At 30.0% G+C, this 17,286-nt stretch overlaps 1 protein-coding gene across 21 annotated transcripts in view; it reads right to left on the bottom strand.

The window, feature by feature from the left end:
• Positions 1-17,286, bottom strand: part of LOC107453525 (potassium voltage-gated channel subfamily KQT member 1) — a 432,066-nt gene that overhangs the window by 57,400 nt on the left and 357,380 nt on the right. For all 21 annotated transcript variants that reach the window (XM_071181310.1, XM_071181311.1, XM_071181314.1 and 18 more), the window contains exons 2-4: positions 16,565-16,655; positions 9,790-9,916; positions 1,283-1,458 (exon numbers count right to left, since the gene is read on the bottom strand). In XM_071181310.1, the coding sequence (XP_071037411.1) occupies positions 1,283-1,458; positions 9,790-9,916; positions 16,565-16,648 (387 nt within the window). In that variant the 5' untranslated portion in view covers positions 16,649-16,655. The remainder of the gene's footprint in view (positions 1-1,282; positions 1,459-9,789; positions 9,917-16,564; positions 16,656-17,286) is intronic.

Genomic DNA, 17,286 nt, shown 5'->3' with positions numbered 1-17,286 from the left:
ATAATTTTTGGAAAAATAAAATGAATAGAGTGATAGTATTAATAATTATATAAATATTTGCAATTATCAAAACTAATAGTTTGAAATACAAGTAAGTATCTTTCAGTCCTAAAGAATTTGAATTAAGTTTTTTATGTTTCAAAGTCAGGATTGGAATATTTAAATGTAAGTTTTGCTTGGTTATGACGTCGCATTAGATGTACAATGATTGACTATTGGCAACGGTCTGGAATTCATACTTATGATTCAAAGACAATTCTACGAATCGCGTGTACAGCACTAGCATAATTTAGCTCGAAGGGCAGATGGAAGTTGTAATCTCCTGATCTCCGCTCTCCGCTCAGCAAATGCCTAACCGTGTTTGTACTCTTTCCAGCTTTGAAATCGTAGGATCCTAATCGAATCTTTGGAATAAATTTGCTCATACTTTAATATGTATTAAACTTAATCTTATTTCCGTCCAAGTTGAACCATAATATTGTATAGTCAAGTTTAAGAACCATAGTAACTTAGCACCCTATATTAAGGTTGCTTTAAATTTGTTCCGTTACTATTAATTTATAGTTTCAGAATGCTCGTCATGAATGTATTAAAAATTATAGGAATATTAAGGTTCGCAGGTAAATACTGCATATGGATACCGCTTTGAAACTAAATTTCTTTTTTTTTTTTTGAATTTGGTGAATCACCATTAAGGAAGGCAGGATTAAAAAAATAAGTTGGTCTGAAAAAAACTTGAATATCTATCTAGTAATCGTATCTTACGCCTTTATAATGCTTTGCTTTATAATGTTAAAAAGTTTTTTTAATTGTTAAAAAAACATTGTTAGGTGTATGTTTCTAATTTTCTCTACCTCTTTAATGAAAAGCACGTCAAATTTCATTAATTGTTTTTTTTTTCATTTCATCAACTCTTAAATATTAATTTGCATTCTAATGAGTACCTTTTTGACAAGGATTCAGAAAACATATTTTGAGAATGACTATTTCGGTACACCATATACTATTACGTTTTTAGTTAAATCCGTTGTAATAAGAGACGAAGCGAACGTGACTGTACATAAGAATTTGTTAAGAAAAAATGCCATTTGAAATTTGCAAAAACACATTTCTTACATAGGTGAGGCAATGCAAAACGCGTTATGTATTTCTTATTTTTATGATTTTTCATACTGTATTCAATGTGCATACAGTGTTTAAAAGTTTCATATTCATATCCCCATACCAATTTCCGTTTGAATATCAAATGGAATAAAATAATGTGTGACATTTATTTTTTTACCTGTCTGTGCGCATAGACGACGGATCCTAAGAGTTTCCAAGTGCCGCCCCTCCTGTCCATGCGAACCATGCGCAGGATTTGAAAGAATCGTAGTCCCCGAAGGGCGGAGGCCGCGAACACCTGTCCACTGCTTCCAACAGACAATACCACAACAGACGCCACAATCACGATTACATCTGAAACATACATACATATTTATAAATGTTACATCAATCAAATGTCAAAAAAAAGTTTTTTTCGATACATTTTCAATGAAAGAAATCTTTATTCATATTACTATTTAATACTAGTCAATGGTAACTAGTACAAAGTGCAAACAAAAAAATAGAAATAACAGACCACTCTAAATAAATTTTAATTTTGTCATTTAATGATTGGATCTTCACGTTCTAGAACTCAACTCCAATGGTTTGACGGGTTGGTCTCAAATAAGCTAATTAATTAGTGCAAACGATATTTTAAGTTACAAGATCAGACACAAGTGAAATTAACATTAAGGGGACCGAACTTTGGACCGTTCTCCTGTCCAAACTATTTAGACAATATTTCCCAGATTGCTGTTATCTCATATATTTTAGGGATCAGAAATCTGAATTATGTCTGATTTAATAACTTAAAATATCATCGACACTAATTAATTAGTATATATTAGGTCGTCCCTTAAATAATTAAGATTGAGTTTTAAAGCGTAAAGATCCGATCATATTAAATAAAAAATTATTCAAGGTGGTTCTTTTTTTTGCGTACTATACATTTAATATATTTTTTTTGTAAAATAATGAAAGCAACTAAATACTTATTTGTAAGTTGATTGATTTTGTAGTTTTCAGGTTTGCAGTAAATATTTTTTAAATATTTACTTTCTGACTAGGGTTTTCCAAATCAGACCAACCCCCACGATTATCATAAATTTTGATTTTTTCGCTTAATGAAGATGAACAGGCTGTTGCATATAAGTAAAAATATAGTCAATTAATGTATTACAGCATTTTTTATTGCATAAATATTGATTTTTTCATTCTACTGATTAAGTCCCCTTTCGATTGGGATAAAATTTAAATTTAATCATTTTACTCTGTTTTTTTTCTTTTTTTTCCGTTTGCCTGTTTAGGCAGTGGAGGTGCCTGTTTTTCAGTGGCGCCATCTATGGTCAGGAATTCGACTTCTGCCGTGCCATTCACACTACCACAACCCGTTTATAGGGTGGGTCACATTCACACACAAAGGAGAAAAGACATAGAACACACACAGAGAGAAAGAAAGATCCATGCCTTGCCCGGGATTCGAACCCAGGACCTTCCTGATGCAAGGACAGTTCCCTGCCCCCTACAGAGGCCGGTCGGCATTTTGCTCTGTTATGATACCGTAATGTTAATAATGTTTACATGTTTGATGGTTACATGTTTAGTACATGTTGTAAATTAACATTTAATGTTGTACATTTAAATAACAGATAAATAATTTACAAGTAAACTCTTTTCTAACTTTATTTAATTTTATGCTATTTGGAGTCAAAGATATCAAAGTTCTCTTTTGTTAATTAGTGACTATATTGCATGATTTTTCTGTCAAATGAGAATTTACGTAAAAGTAAAGCGATAATGATCTTTTCATGATTTAAAATTACATAAAGGAACTACTTTTAACTCTGGTTTCTCTGAAAAAATTTCTTTATATTTCAATATTTTACATCACTATAAAATTTTTTTTGTTAACAATATAAATCTAAAGGTATATTTTTGATAAGATCTTTATTAAATGCATATTTTTTTAAAAAGCGAAAAAAACACGCTTTTTTGGTTTTAATATGAACATAAAAATAATGGCAAGTTCTGTTAAATTATTCAATTAAATTAGTAATTAAACTTAATTCGAACAAAATTGTGCAATCCCTACTTAAAATTATCGTGAAGTTCTTAGCAGCATTTGCTTTAATGCTGTGAGAATTTCAACTGTAGCAATTTTATATTAATTTAATAACATTCAATACCTCTTAAAATAAAAAAATAAAGAGAAAAAATAATTAATAGATAGAAAGAGTAAAAATGTATAATTCTTACATTAGTAATTTAATACACTTTTATTCATTTTACAAAACCCCAAAATAGCTCGAGTGTTATTATAGATTAAATATTTAACCTTTCTAACCACCATTAATGCCTTAGACAAATATTTTACACTCAAAATTTAGGTGTTCCTTTTCTGTCAGTATTCGTACTTTAGTCTTATTCATCTTCTCAAAAAAATGAAAGTAATTCGATTTTCGCTCTTTTTGAATTTCTGCTATATTTCATCTCTGAAATAGATCAATAGTGAAACAATGAAAGGGGAAAAAAAGGGAAAACTGTATGATGTAGGGAATAAAAGGTTAGGTTGTAACCAGAGAACCTAACCTTCTGAGTAAAGAGCGAATGTAATGAAAGAGGAATAATGTTTGCTCACACATTTCTAAGACAAACTTTGTTTCAAGAGTGTTGAAAAAGTAGAAAAGCTTTGTCTGCAAGGATATAAGGAAGATTTATTGTTATAATTTGAAAATCTTTAGTATAAAGGGAGAGTTTAGAGTATGATACATTATTTCACATCTTTCTAGCATAAAGTAGCACATTAAATATATGTGTAATGATTTATTATTGAATTTATGTGCATTCAGTATTTATTGACAGTAGCATTATAAATAGTTCTTAAACTTAATATATAAATCTGCCTCAAATTACACTGGAGAACAAATTGTTTTTTTCTGCTGCATGGGATTTTTTTAAAATGGATGTTTTCACATCAAATCTGCAGTCAGTTTCCCAATGAGGGAACCCATATTCGAATCCCAGTGATGACTGGTCAATAAGAATTCTGCTCCCCGTTCGCACCGACCACAGTGCTGAGATAAAATATCCTTAGTCGTAAATAGATCATGGGTTAGAATCCCCTTGTCTTCGGACTAACCGTGGAATGTTTTCATAGTTTTGCCTTTCCATGTAACGAAAATCTTCAAAATGTCCTCCAATAAAGCTACTTTGTCCCAGTGCTAAATCCAGAAGTTCTTAGTCCCCTTCTTTCCGGTTCTTTGTGGAGGAGTTTCCTTGTATTCTAGGTTGAATTCAAAATTACAAGGTTATGAAGTTGATAGTCGTAAACCAAAATATGGGTCTGCTATTCAACACAAGTAATAATTATAACATAAAAATTTTGGGTAAGAAAATATGACTCACTGTTTAACTATTTAGTATAAAATAAAGTATTGAATATATCCGTTTATACAGGATGCTCCGTAAAGGCGGCTCTTTATATACTTGTGTCTTATGTGTTTTGCGAATGCTTATCAAAAATGAAAACGAAAAGTATAGACATTGAGGGTCGCAAAAACATTTAATCAAGAAATAAATGAAAATGCTATCGAAGTTTGAAAAATCACAGTATAGATGGTTGCGATAAGTAACAAGGCAGGTTTGATGGCAGGCGCGAGGAAACAGGAGTTGAAAGACGATTGTCGGAAACATTTTTAATTTTCAACCTCTAATTAAACCTGTTTTGACTTTTATTATACTCTTCTGTACCGTGATTTGTCAGAATTTTTCAGTGTTTTTTTTTTCTTCGCTTAGAAATCAAGAAATTAATCCTCGACCTCCCAAGTGTATACTTTTTTTGATATGGATTTTCAAAATACATGTTAAGGTTGTAAATACACCTAATGCCATGTGAATCGTTAAGTTTAAATAATTTTTTCAACAAATTTTAATTATATTTTCTCTCATTTAAATGCAGCTATTAGTGCGCGGTATAAATATAAACACACATTAGGATTAATGCAAAACCTAAAACTTTTATACGAATTGCTTATAAAATTAAATCAAATGACATGTTTCTTTTTCAAGTAGCTGGAAAAAAATGATTATAAAGGAAAAAAAAAGCTTTACTTTTCATTGGTATTGGGAAATTTATTATTATGAAATTATTATTTGAATTAATGAAGGGGTTGCGTGCAGTGCTTTCGTGTGTTATCATTTTTAATCTTACATAGTATGCCCAACCTCATTTATCTTTTTTTAAAAGTCTTTAAATTATAGAAATAAAATTTCGACTTCAGCAAATGCATATATGATCCCGTTAATTTCAGTAATTTTGTTAATGTATTTGCTAGAGGTTATTTTTAGATATTTTTCATCGTGTTTCATTAATTTATTTCGCACACATTTTTTTTTAATGTTTAAGTTTAATTTTAAAAGCGTATAATCACTGCAGTGGCAACCGCTAAGAATATTCTTAATGATGTTCATTTCGTTTATTTCTTTCAAAAAAATAAATAAAGACTTAGGAACTGAACGAGGGATTAAAAGAATTAAATCAATTCCCATCTGAATTAACGTGTCACGGAATGGTTATAAAAGTTAATAGTCAAATTTTTTTCTTAGGAAAAGAAAACAAAGCGTAAAAACCTATATATTGTACTACGGGGTCAATTATTGATTAATTTATATTTTTAACGAAACATTTTTTATTGGAACACATCTCACTCTTTTCAAGTTTTAATACTCTTGCCCATAGGGTGCTGTATGTGGTTTACCTATGGGCTCTAAAACATTTCATGGCTAGACTACGGTCAGTGACCTACTAAATGTGTTCCAGTCACTGACTGTAAAAAAAAAATATGCCAGCAAAACTATCATGGCCATAAAAATATTGATTTGACCGTAAATTGTTTTTCATGCTGACCGTAACTTAATTTTTCTTCAGCTCATGCCTTGATGTTGTTTGAGACAAAGTGAATTCTTTGTTGAATCAAGGCAAAACACGAAACGAGGCGAAATTGTTTGCTGCTGCTATGTGTTGAAGAGGTGCGTGTTTACCGATGTAGAGAGATTTCAACAGAGGTGTTCTTTGGTGACGTTTTGGCTTTAAACTGGGATTTTTATCCGTAGTCTGATGCTATAATCATTGTGGAAATGGGAGTGCTTCCCCGAATTAAGTTAGGATGCTTGATAAAATAACCGTGTGAAATAACGTCTCTACTAATTTTGCTGATATTCGTCACAATTATGGGCATTGCACTTTTATCTCTAAGAGGGGAACAGGTTAGATAAATTAATAATCAAATATGCTAATTTTGCTGAGATTCTCTATAATTATGTGTACTAGGCTTTGTTCTCAAAGATGGGTGAAAGTTGCAAAAATTTATGGCCAACATTTCAAATTTTGTGGAAATTTGTTAGAGTGTAATGAGCTGTACAGCTTCCTTAAAATCAAATTAATGAATGATTTGCTGATCTAAATCAATTCTCATTTTAGAAACAGGTCATATTTTGTCAATGCTACTGCTTCTTAAAGTCAAATACACACTATGACACAGCTATCAGTATTTCTGAACTTTTTACTTGTCTCAATTGTGTTATATATGATTAATTTTATTATTTTCTTTTCAAATTAGTCTTAAAAATTTTCCAATGTATTCTCAAACTAAATTTTTTTGTAATTTTTTAAAAATTGTTATTTATTTGTTAGTCTATAGGAATAGTAAAAAAAAAGAAATATTTAATATTTTGCCGCAAACTTTTTTATTTTAACTTTTAAAAATTGTCTACTCTGACATTTGCGTAATAAGTCAACCACATTTTCCGAAAATAGCTTTGCTTCAATAGAAATAATGTTTCAGATTTTTTTGAAATAACCATAAAAATTGCAACATTCGCAATTAAAAAATAATTTAAAATAATGCTTTAAAAAATAAAAATTTGCGCATTACTTCATAATTGGAATGCTATCACAAAAATTGCTCATACTGATTTTAATTATAAAATTTGTATTAATATATTTTAGATACATAATAACGAAACTAATCAGTATTTGTATTTTTTTAAAAAATATCATTAATTAATTTTAAAAAAAATCTTCATTTTATGAATTATTGTTATTGTAAATCATTTATTTAAAAACAATTCTGAGGAAAAAAAAACAAAAAAGTTAATTAATGTTTTTAATATTGCATAATATTATCATGAGTTTTAAATGATAATTTTTAATTGATATTTTTGAACACAAACTTTTCAAATTAATCTGCTGTAGTGTTTTAAAAGTAACATACTTTTTATTCATTGTAACGCAATTTTAATTTTAATGCAGTAGTTTCTCTTTCTTATTACAGTAATAAAGTAATATTAATGGCTTTGCTTTTTGGTTTAGTGAGATCAGTATGAGTAATGATGTAATCCTTTCATTCCAATAAGGTAAAGTTCGTTAGGAATTCCGACATAATTCTTCTAACCAAAGAATTTGGAGGTACTTAAGGAAGGAGTCCAGCCATCAAGGACAGTTTATTAATGATATCGAGTTCCTGCAAATCCAAACTTGATAATCATAATAGTTCCCCGAATTTTGAACAGCAAAAATATTGCTCTAAATTAATTTTATTGTTTTATACCAAATGTAAAATATATAGAATTATATAAATTTAGCATATTTTGCTAGATTATAAAATTAACATTTATCACAAAAAAAGAATTCTAAGCTTAGTATAAATCTTTCCATGGCTTAACTATTATGAATATAAATTGAATCCAAATATACATTCTCAGAAATATCTGTTAAGAATCATTATTATTGGACATTGTGGTTTAAGGTACCGGATATTGTGATTCAGGATGATAATAATAGAGATCAGAGTTAAACCATATCATTAGTACCACTGGTTAATTTAACATTTCTGATGAAAAGTGAATTTTTTTAAAATTTTATATTCATACGCGGTTTTTATTATGATATGCTATAGAAGAAGGGAGATCTTTTTACATTTAGCTAAACTAAGGTAAATAAAGATGATAGTTTGGCACGATAACCAAGCAAAAATCGTCACTCAATATGATTAGTTAAAGTAATAAAAAAAGGAAACTGGATTTAATAAATTTATTTAATTAAGGTTAACAGGTTATACTTAGTGCTACATATAAATAAAGGAATTAAACATAAATAAAAATAAAGAAACAGACAGCAATAGTTTGTTTCTTCTATAAACAAGAATCATCCCAGTGTCCAAACACAAAATGACTGTAAAAAAGTAACGAGACAAACCTTTTACATTAAGAAAAAAATGTTTTAACATGTAGGGGAAAAGGAATAAGCTTAAACAAGATAATAAAAGGAGGGAGATAAGAAACAGTTGTTGGTATTAGTTGGAAATCTCAGGGTACAAGATGTCGAAATTAAATTGGAATAGATTTTCAAAAATTCAGAAATAGCTGGATACTAGAAAGATTATTAATTAAATCATTAGAAATTTCAGAATATGAAATGATTCCTAGAGGTCAAGGTCGATATAGATTAACAGCAGCGTTGATTAACGGCAGAAGATTAAGATGATTAAAATTGCAACAATGTCCAGAGATAAAAATCTATATTACATAAAACGCTAATACGTATGTATCAATAAAACCGATGATATTTCTTTTCTCGCTTTGGCAACAGTTTTAATTTTTAATTGATAGGCTTCGGCGCGCAAGAGCACGTAGTGAGCATCATATGGCTAATCTATATTATATAAAACGCTAATACGTTTTAATTGATAGGCTTCGGCGAGCAAGAGTACGTAGTGAGCATCATATGTCTAATCGGGTGAATTCTCACCGAATTATCAAAAAAATCTCAGAAAATTATCTTCATCGAAGCCGATGCTTTACATCCGGCGTTCAGTACTATTTCATATTGTTTTACAACACATGGTTTTAGCCCTCTGGAGGGTAAGACTTTAAAGCAAAACTTACAACATTTACTTTTCTCAACAACTGAAATTTTGAATAATGTGATTAAGAAAAATATGTGAACTGTTTGCAATTTCAAATTAATATTGAAATGCACAGGTTTAGAGTTTTCTACAGTGAAAAGTTTTCGGAACTTCAGTGTTCAAAAAAGTATACGAAAGCTAGACGTTAAGAACGTATCCAATGAGCGAGCAAAGCGAGCATCGGATTGCGAATCAATACTAAATGAACTGCGAAAACAGTTCCGGGGGTTGGCGAGCGCTAGCGAGCAGGGGGCGAAGCCTCCTAGTCGTTATATAATGTGTAAAAAATGAATACCTTTATCAACCAGAATTCAATTAAAACTGAAATTTATAACAATTACGTTGATATTAAGCCTACGTTTTTCATTAGTAGCAAAATTTTTAAGTAGTTAATTTAAAATATAAATATAGTAAATTTTTAAACAATTTTAAAGCTTTCCTACTGCTGAAAGAATATTTTTAAGCACTACTGAATTGTTTTTGATTTACTATAATATGTCATATTTCGAAGTGATTTAAAAATTCTATAAATACCTTCGATGTTAAAGAAATGTTCACAATTTTAATCACATTCTTTAATATTTATATACATTTCATGAGCTGATTTTTGATACATGTTACTAACTGTACCATAATTTTTCACTGCAAAATTGTTTGTATAAGGAAATATATATATACTTAGTGCAATTAAAAAATACATAAAAATTTCAATTACAAAATGAGCTTCAAACATACTCACCAATAACACAAAATGGACTTCTGAGAAACCTGAGTCTGCCGACCCATCCCTGATACCGGGACCTACAGCCAGCAGACCACAGACGAAGAAAAAACTCAAATGTGAACCACACTACCATTACAATTTCCTGAAATAAAAGTCAATATTATGAAATTCAGAAATAGAGATAAATAATGATTGAAGAGCTTAGTTCAAAGTTGCTTTTTGTAAATACTCCATATTCTATGTTTAAGAACACGATAGGGTCTAGTGTAAGTATGCAGCAGAAAAATAATTTGACTTTTGATAGAAAATTTTATTGACATTTTTGAACAATCTAAAATAGGGTTCTTAATCTCCCTAACATATTATTTCCTTTACTTGAATTATAATATACAGAGCATTCGGAATCTTCGCTTTTAATATGCATTATAGAGTCCTCGCAAGAAAAAAATAGAAGAAAAAACAAATGTCAAAATGAGGAGTCTCAAATTTAGAGAAGACAAAAACTATGAAAGGAATTAAATCTGTAATAAAACGTCCCCCCCCCCTTTATTTGTCCTATTTATATTCCAAGTTAATTTTTGCATTGTTTTGAATGTTTCACTAGATAATAGAAATACATAAAAATTTGAAATGTGAACTGTATAGACAATTATTAAATATTTTGCTTAAAAAAATGCCAGGACAGGGTTGGACAAAACCAGGATCAGTAAATTTGCCTAATGTTTGTTTTTGGACTATTCAACACCAGATAATACCTCTTGCAGTTATTATTTTAAATTATTAAAACAGGTTTTGGGTCACGTTTAAAATCTACTCTTCTGGTAAATAGCGTTGTTGGATAAAATCGTAAAAGATTAACGTAAAAGTTTAAGGTGCAAATAATCTAATGCACTGCAATTTTTATAAACAATAATATTTACTGTAAAGTCTCTGAATAACTGTAATATTATTTTAATTTATAACCGCTGTTGAACAGAGGATCCAATTTTTTGGGTTTACAACTGCAAATGTTCAACTCTGTAGTCTTCTAATTTTGAACTCAATCCAGAAAACAAGGAAACTCCTGGATCAAGTATTGGGAAAATTTTTCGCAGAGAACCTTTTGATGGAATTAACTTACATTTGTGTTACAAGGATAGGAAAACTATGAAAACCTCCCATGGTTAGACTGATGGTAAGGGGACTCTTAGCCATGGTCTGTCTACCACTTAAGGATATTTTAAGTCAGCTCTGTGGTCAGTGCTATCCGGGTGCGGAATTCATATCTACCAGCCATCACTGGGATTCGAACCCAATTCACCTCATTGGAAAGCAAACGCTCTTTCCCCTGAGCCACCACTGCTCTGAATCACTGTAATTAAATAAATATTAATGTAAAAATTATGGTATCAAAATTTGGAGGTGAAAATTGAATTTTTGATTAAATGGATTTTACGAATGCTACCCTCAGCCTATTGCTAATACTTTTTTCCGTATTTCTATTCATTATTTTTTTCAGTGCAGGCCAATTCAACTTTCTATGAAAGTAGGATAAAATGCATCGACTTTAAAGTATGGTAACATGAGACCAGTAATAATGCAGAGTTATTGGAAGGGCAAGTTTTATTGGTGCTTTTTGTTTTTTAATGTGATCAAACTAACGTAATTTATTAACAATTATTAATATATCCAATTCAAAATTACTTATGTTTCTTGATTCTTATATTCTGTATATTTCTCTGAGTAGAAAGATTATATTAGTTTAATGTTATAAATAAATCTTTAAATGGGAAAAACTTTTTTTATTTCAATATGTAACCGGTTTTATATGAACAGATTGGATAAAACGGGTAAATGCACATCCAAAAATGATTGAATTTTCCCTCAAATTTTTTTTTTTTTTAATATTAAACACTATTTATTTTTTGTACGAATGAGCTTATTTATCAACGGAAAAATTAAAGAAATGTTATTCACGTAGCAGCTTAGGGAAAAAAAAAGGAAAATATTATGATTTTTATCCAATTTACCCCAATTATCGTTTAAAAACAAAAAATATGGTAGCATGAGCTCTCGATTTTGATAAAAGTAACCCATGCTGAAGTCGGAAAACTGCTTAACAAATTTGTAACTTTCTCTCAGTTTGCACTTTCAAGTAATAGATATCTTTAGAAACAGATTATAAATTAGTAACCGCTGAAAACAATCTATATTCGGACTTAGTTAACTTTCCTCTCAATCTAATTTGAATATGGGTAAGTTTCAGTCAAAAGTAGAAAATATTTTTTTTTTGAAGTCCGGCATTTTATAATGAAGCTCCCTCATCATTACGTTTGGTTTGAGAAGAAAAAAACAATTTCTGTGAATACAATGGCCTCGTATCTGCTGCGTACAGTGTGCAATATAAAAAAAAGACCGCACCTTAATTACTCTCGATCTAATGAATGGATCTTCACGTTCCTTGACACGTTCTTAATGATTCGAAGGGATGACCTCAAATATGATGTTATAAAAACACAAAATTACTTAAAAATAAAATAAAATATAATATAAAAAAATAGATAATTGTGTGTTTGTATATTTTTTTATATTATGTATTTTTTTCATATTATATTTTATTTCAAGATTAAGTAATTTTGTGTTTTTATAATTTAATAAATACAAATTTGGTTATAGCTGCATTATGCGCTTTTCCAATTTGAGTTTATGAAGTTAATGTTCAATGTCAATTTACCGTCCATTTTTCAATATTTAATAGAAATTTGTATTTGTGTTTGAATATGATGTTTAATTAGTGTAGATGATATTTTACTTAACGAAATCAGACACACGAACGTACTTTCTCTGAAAACATACATTTTTTTCGATGGGTTCGGAGTTTTGACCCCCAAAATATAGTGGGTTACCGAAAGCTGGGAAATATAATCCCCATAGTTAGGGCAGGAGATTTATCCAAAGTTTGCTCCCTTTAATGTTAAATTTATTTCTCGAGTATTTTGCCATATCTCGAGAACTTTTTAAGTGAATTGAAAATTTTTTGCTCAAAATTTTAAAGCCTCCCTATCCAAAGATAATTCCATACAAAAAATAAAATTTTGTAGCTATTTATTATTTTTTATTGTTTTATTAAATAATAGTTGAAAAATATTAATAATTATAATATAAATATTAATAAAATATTAAATAAAACACACAATTTTTAACATCATTTTGAAGTCAAAATACGAAATTTGAGCAAAATTGGTCGAATAGCTCCTGAGAAATCGAAACTAAAAAATACACCTTATTTAAAATTTGATTACTCAGGAGCAATTCGCTTAATTTTCGCTTAAATTTTGTATTTTGGCACCTAAAATTACATACCTTAAAATGGTATAAATATTTATACCTCACAATTCAAAATTTCTTTTTACTATTCTTAAATAAAATAATAAATATTTATTAAAAGCTAATTTTTCAAGTAATTGTGTTTGGATAAACGAATTTTCTAATTGTGTGCAAAATTGTTTAAATTCGTTTGAAACGTTCTCGAGATATGACAAAATGTGCAAAAAATAAAATTAACATTAAGAGGTCCAAATTTTTAACTCTCTTTTAGCCAAACTATGGGGACCATATTTCCCAGATTGCAACTGACCCCTTTATTTTGAGAGTCAGAAATCCAAATAAGCCTAAAAAAAGATATATTTACTCAAAGAAAGTATGCTTTTGTGTCTGATTTCGTAACTTAAAATATCGTCGCACTAATTAATTAGCATATTTGAAGTCACCCTTTTGAAACATTAAGTATGAGTCCTAGAACGCGAAGATCCGGTCATTAGATCAAGCCTTATTAAAGGTGGTCCGCTTCTTATTTTGAGGCACTGTATACTGTAAAAAATAGACACTCAAGTATCAAGAAACTTTGTTCATTTTTAAAGAAACCGTTTTCTTGTTTATGCTCCGAGCTAAACATTCCTCAAAGTGATGAAATAACTATTGTCAATTCTTCGGAGAAATAAATAAATGAATTTTGTCAAAACTAAAAATAAAATAAAAATATTTCGTTAATGTAATTCACCTTCCCCCCAAAAAATAATCTTATAATGCCTAATGTACTAACTTTTCGAATAATCACTTTATCGTATGTACCATATCGGTGGATCACTGTTATCTCAACAATACATGAGGGTCAGATAGAACATTAAAAAAAAACTAACACCCATGCTCGAAGCTACATTCGAACCCGGGATCTTCTTGGTACGAGACATTTCCTTGACCACCATATAAGCCGTTCGGCATACTTCCCCACTTTACATTGGATCGTCTAGTCTTCATTCTAGTTTAGTTATTCTAGTTAACTACACCCTATAACAAAAAAATCGACGCACCAAGAAGGAATTGTCCGATTGAAACAAAAATTGGTGGATAGGAAGACAATGTACAGAATAGTAAATGATTAAAATTTCAGAACAATTGAATCATTTATTGCAGAGTTACAGTAACAAGTCTAATAAGGTGTTGACCCGCCTCTAGTCTGGATACAAACTGCCACACGGCGTGGCATAGACCGATAAAGCTCTCGGATGGTCTCTTGCGGTATTTCCTGCCAAATTCGATCCAATTGTCGAACGAGGTCATCAACATTCCGTGCCAGATGCAATCGCCTTCCCATCATATCCCAGACATGCTCGATGGGAGAGAGATCTGGTGATCTGGCAGGCCAAGGAAGAGTTTGACAAGCTTGCAGACAGTTCATAGCAACACGTGCCGTATGTGGTCTGGCATTGTCCTGCTGAAAAACCAGCCCAGGGCGCTGCAAAAGGAACGGTAGCAAAACAGGTCTTAGGATGTCGTCGACGTACCGCTGTGCAGTAAGTGTACCTCTCATGACGACCAAAGGGGTCCGGCTATCAAAGGAAATGGCACCCCAAACCATAATGCCTTATTGAGGGCCGGTGTGCCGTGCAATAGTGAAGGCAGGTTCCAACCTCTGCCCTGTGCGTCTCCAAACACGCCTTCGATGATTGTCAGGACACAGTTGGAATCGGGATTCGTCGCTAAAGACTATACGTCCCCAGTCGGCATCATTCCAGCCATATCTGTTCAAAACATTCATGCATGCGAAATTTCAAAGCAATCGGATGATTGCTTCTTGGTGCGTCGATTTTTTTGTTATAGAGTGTATCTTCCGTAAGTACAACGATGTTGTTTTAAGTTGAAGCGATTTTCGTCATATATTTGGAAGTTCGAGTTATGTGACGAAATAATTCTCAAAATTAACGAGACATAGCTCAATGATTGCTGAATCGTCAAATGTGACAGTTTTATTTCAAAGAGTTTAGACATATCTTTCTTCGACGACAATAAAATAAAACTATTTTTAATATAATTGTTATAATAACACATAACTTTATAATGAAGTATCTAATCAATGAAATAAAACATAATGTCTATATACGTTTACAAAAATATACTTCCTAAACTTCTCTAATGCAGAAAAAACAAAAGTCAATAAGCCATTTTTTTATCTTTTTAACAGTATTAGAGAGAATTGATTTTATATTTCTGTCGTAGATCTAAAACTTTCTTAAACTTTCTTGCTTTATCGCGGCAGCGTTGGAGAAAATATTATTTTATGCTAATATCTTAATACAATCTATTTTTTAACTCAGTCTCTTCTCATGTGTTAGGGACTAAGTTACTATACTGATATTATAATTTTTAATTTATAAATTATAACTATACACATTATAATTTTGCAGCATTATATTGCTGCTAACTGTTTCGTTTTTTAGCAGCGAACGCGAGTTTTACTACTAATTATTACTCAATACTAGGTTTACTACAACCTATTCCTTACCTTTTTTTCAGCGTTAGAGAGGGAATTTATGACGAAGTTCAATTTTACATTTTTGTGTAAGGATAGCTATTTACTAACTTTTTAGCATAAACATAGCATCGCGCCCAAAATGAGTTTTAATACAAATCTCAATACTACTGTTTCACTAAGAGTTACTTCGTGCTTTTCGACTTTTTAATGAAGCAAAGCTAAAAAGTTTTAATACAAATTATACTTTTATCTAATTGTTTTACCACAAATCATTTATTACATCCTTCTCATTCTATTATACTCTCACTTTTGTCGATCCTTGAGCTGTATTTTGTTAGTTTTGAGAATCATTTTGTCACAAAATTACGTGATTTGTGACAACTGAGAGGTTATGGTGGAAGATTGTTAACTATGACAAAACTAGAATAAAACCTCAATAGTAAATAAAGTGATGAAATGAGCTGACCAATTGTATGGTGGTCATGTAGTTGGCCTCGTACCAAGAACAGGCTCCCTTTTGAGTTGTTGGAGGGACAACTGTAAGGTGCCCACGAAAAAATGATTATTAGAAATGTTATATACATTAGGTACTACGCGGGTTTTTTTTAAAATTTTTTGGCGAAATATAACTTCAATTTAAAATTTTAAAATTTTCTCATATTTAAAATTTTTCTTCCTTCAGAAGATGCGGGGATAGTTATTTCATCACTTCATTTCGACGAAATTTTTGCTCGGAGTATATACTAGGAAACGGTTTCGTCAAAAACGACGAAAGTTTCGTGTTATTTAAGTATCCTTTTTTTACAATGTAACAGTATTAAAAATTAGTTTCACAAAGAATTATGTTGTTTCAAAGATTAAGTGGAAAAATATTGGTATATTTGATACGTTCGATATTCAACCATTGTAAAAATTTTTTAATATTTTTAACGAGAAAAAGAGAAAGAAAAAAATAATAAGGTAAAAAATATATTAAAAATCTACAAACATTAAACTTACCATTCTTAATAAAATAGCGCTAGCAAGTTCTTCAAATTCTTCGATTGTAGAAAATACGCTTAGCACCAAGCAGAAAAATACCATGCAAAACCTGAAATATAAAATAATAGCTATTTATTTTTCAAAAACATTACATTAAAAATATTGACTAGTAATAAAGGTGAATACGCTACTTTGGAATTCTGGATATAATTAGCAAATACAAATAGATGGAAAAAAAGTAAATACCTCAAAAAACAAACTCTAAGTTGTTATGAAAAATAAAACAATAAGGAACTTTTTGTGGATGTTGTGCAATGAATATGTTGTATTTATTCGTTTTCATGTTAAAATGATTAATTAAATCGTTAAAATAATCAATGATTCAAATTTTTTTTTATTGACACTTTAGTTTCAATTTTCTAATTGCAATTGCAATTTTAACTATCAAATGTAATAAAGTAGTAGTTACTAACTTTGTTTAATACTCTAATTTAGTTGTTTTGGTTGTTATTGTTTTGTTGTTGGAATTAGAAGAACGTTAAAAATTTTGATCATATCGAAGCACAAAATAGTTTTTTCCCCAGCAACTTTAATGTGCTAAATTGGATATATTATCGGGCAATTGGAAATATTAATCTTTCGTGAGCATTTAGGTGATCCTACATGTTATTAGCAGGGTGGTCACAATGTAATGGCCTTCGGTGTATATATATATATATATATATATATATATATATATA

The sequence above is a fragment of the Parasteatoda tepidariorum genome, chromosome 5, assembly GCF_043381705.1.
Source record: "Parasteatoda tepidariorum isolate YZ-2023 chromosome 5, CAS_Ptep_4.0, whole genome shotgun sequence".
Lineage (NCBI taxonomy): Eukaryota > Metazoa > Arthropoda > Arachnida > Araneae > Theridiidae > Parasteatoda > Parasteatoda tepidariorum.
The sequence above is the reverse complement of the archived record's forward strand: the minus strand, read 5'-3'. Positions and strand labels throughout refer to the sequence as shown.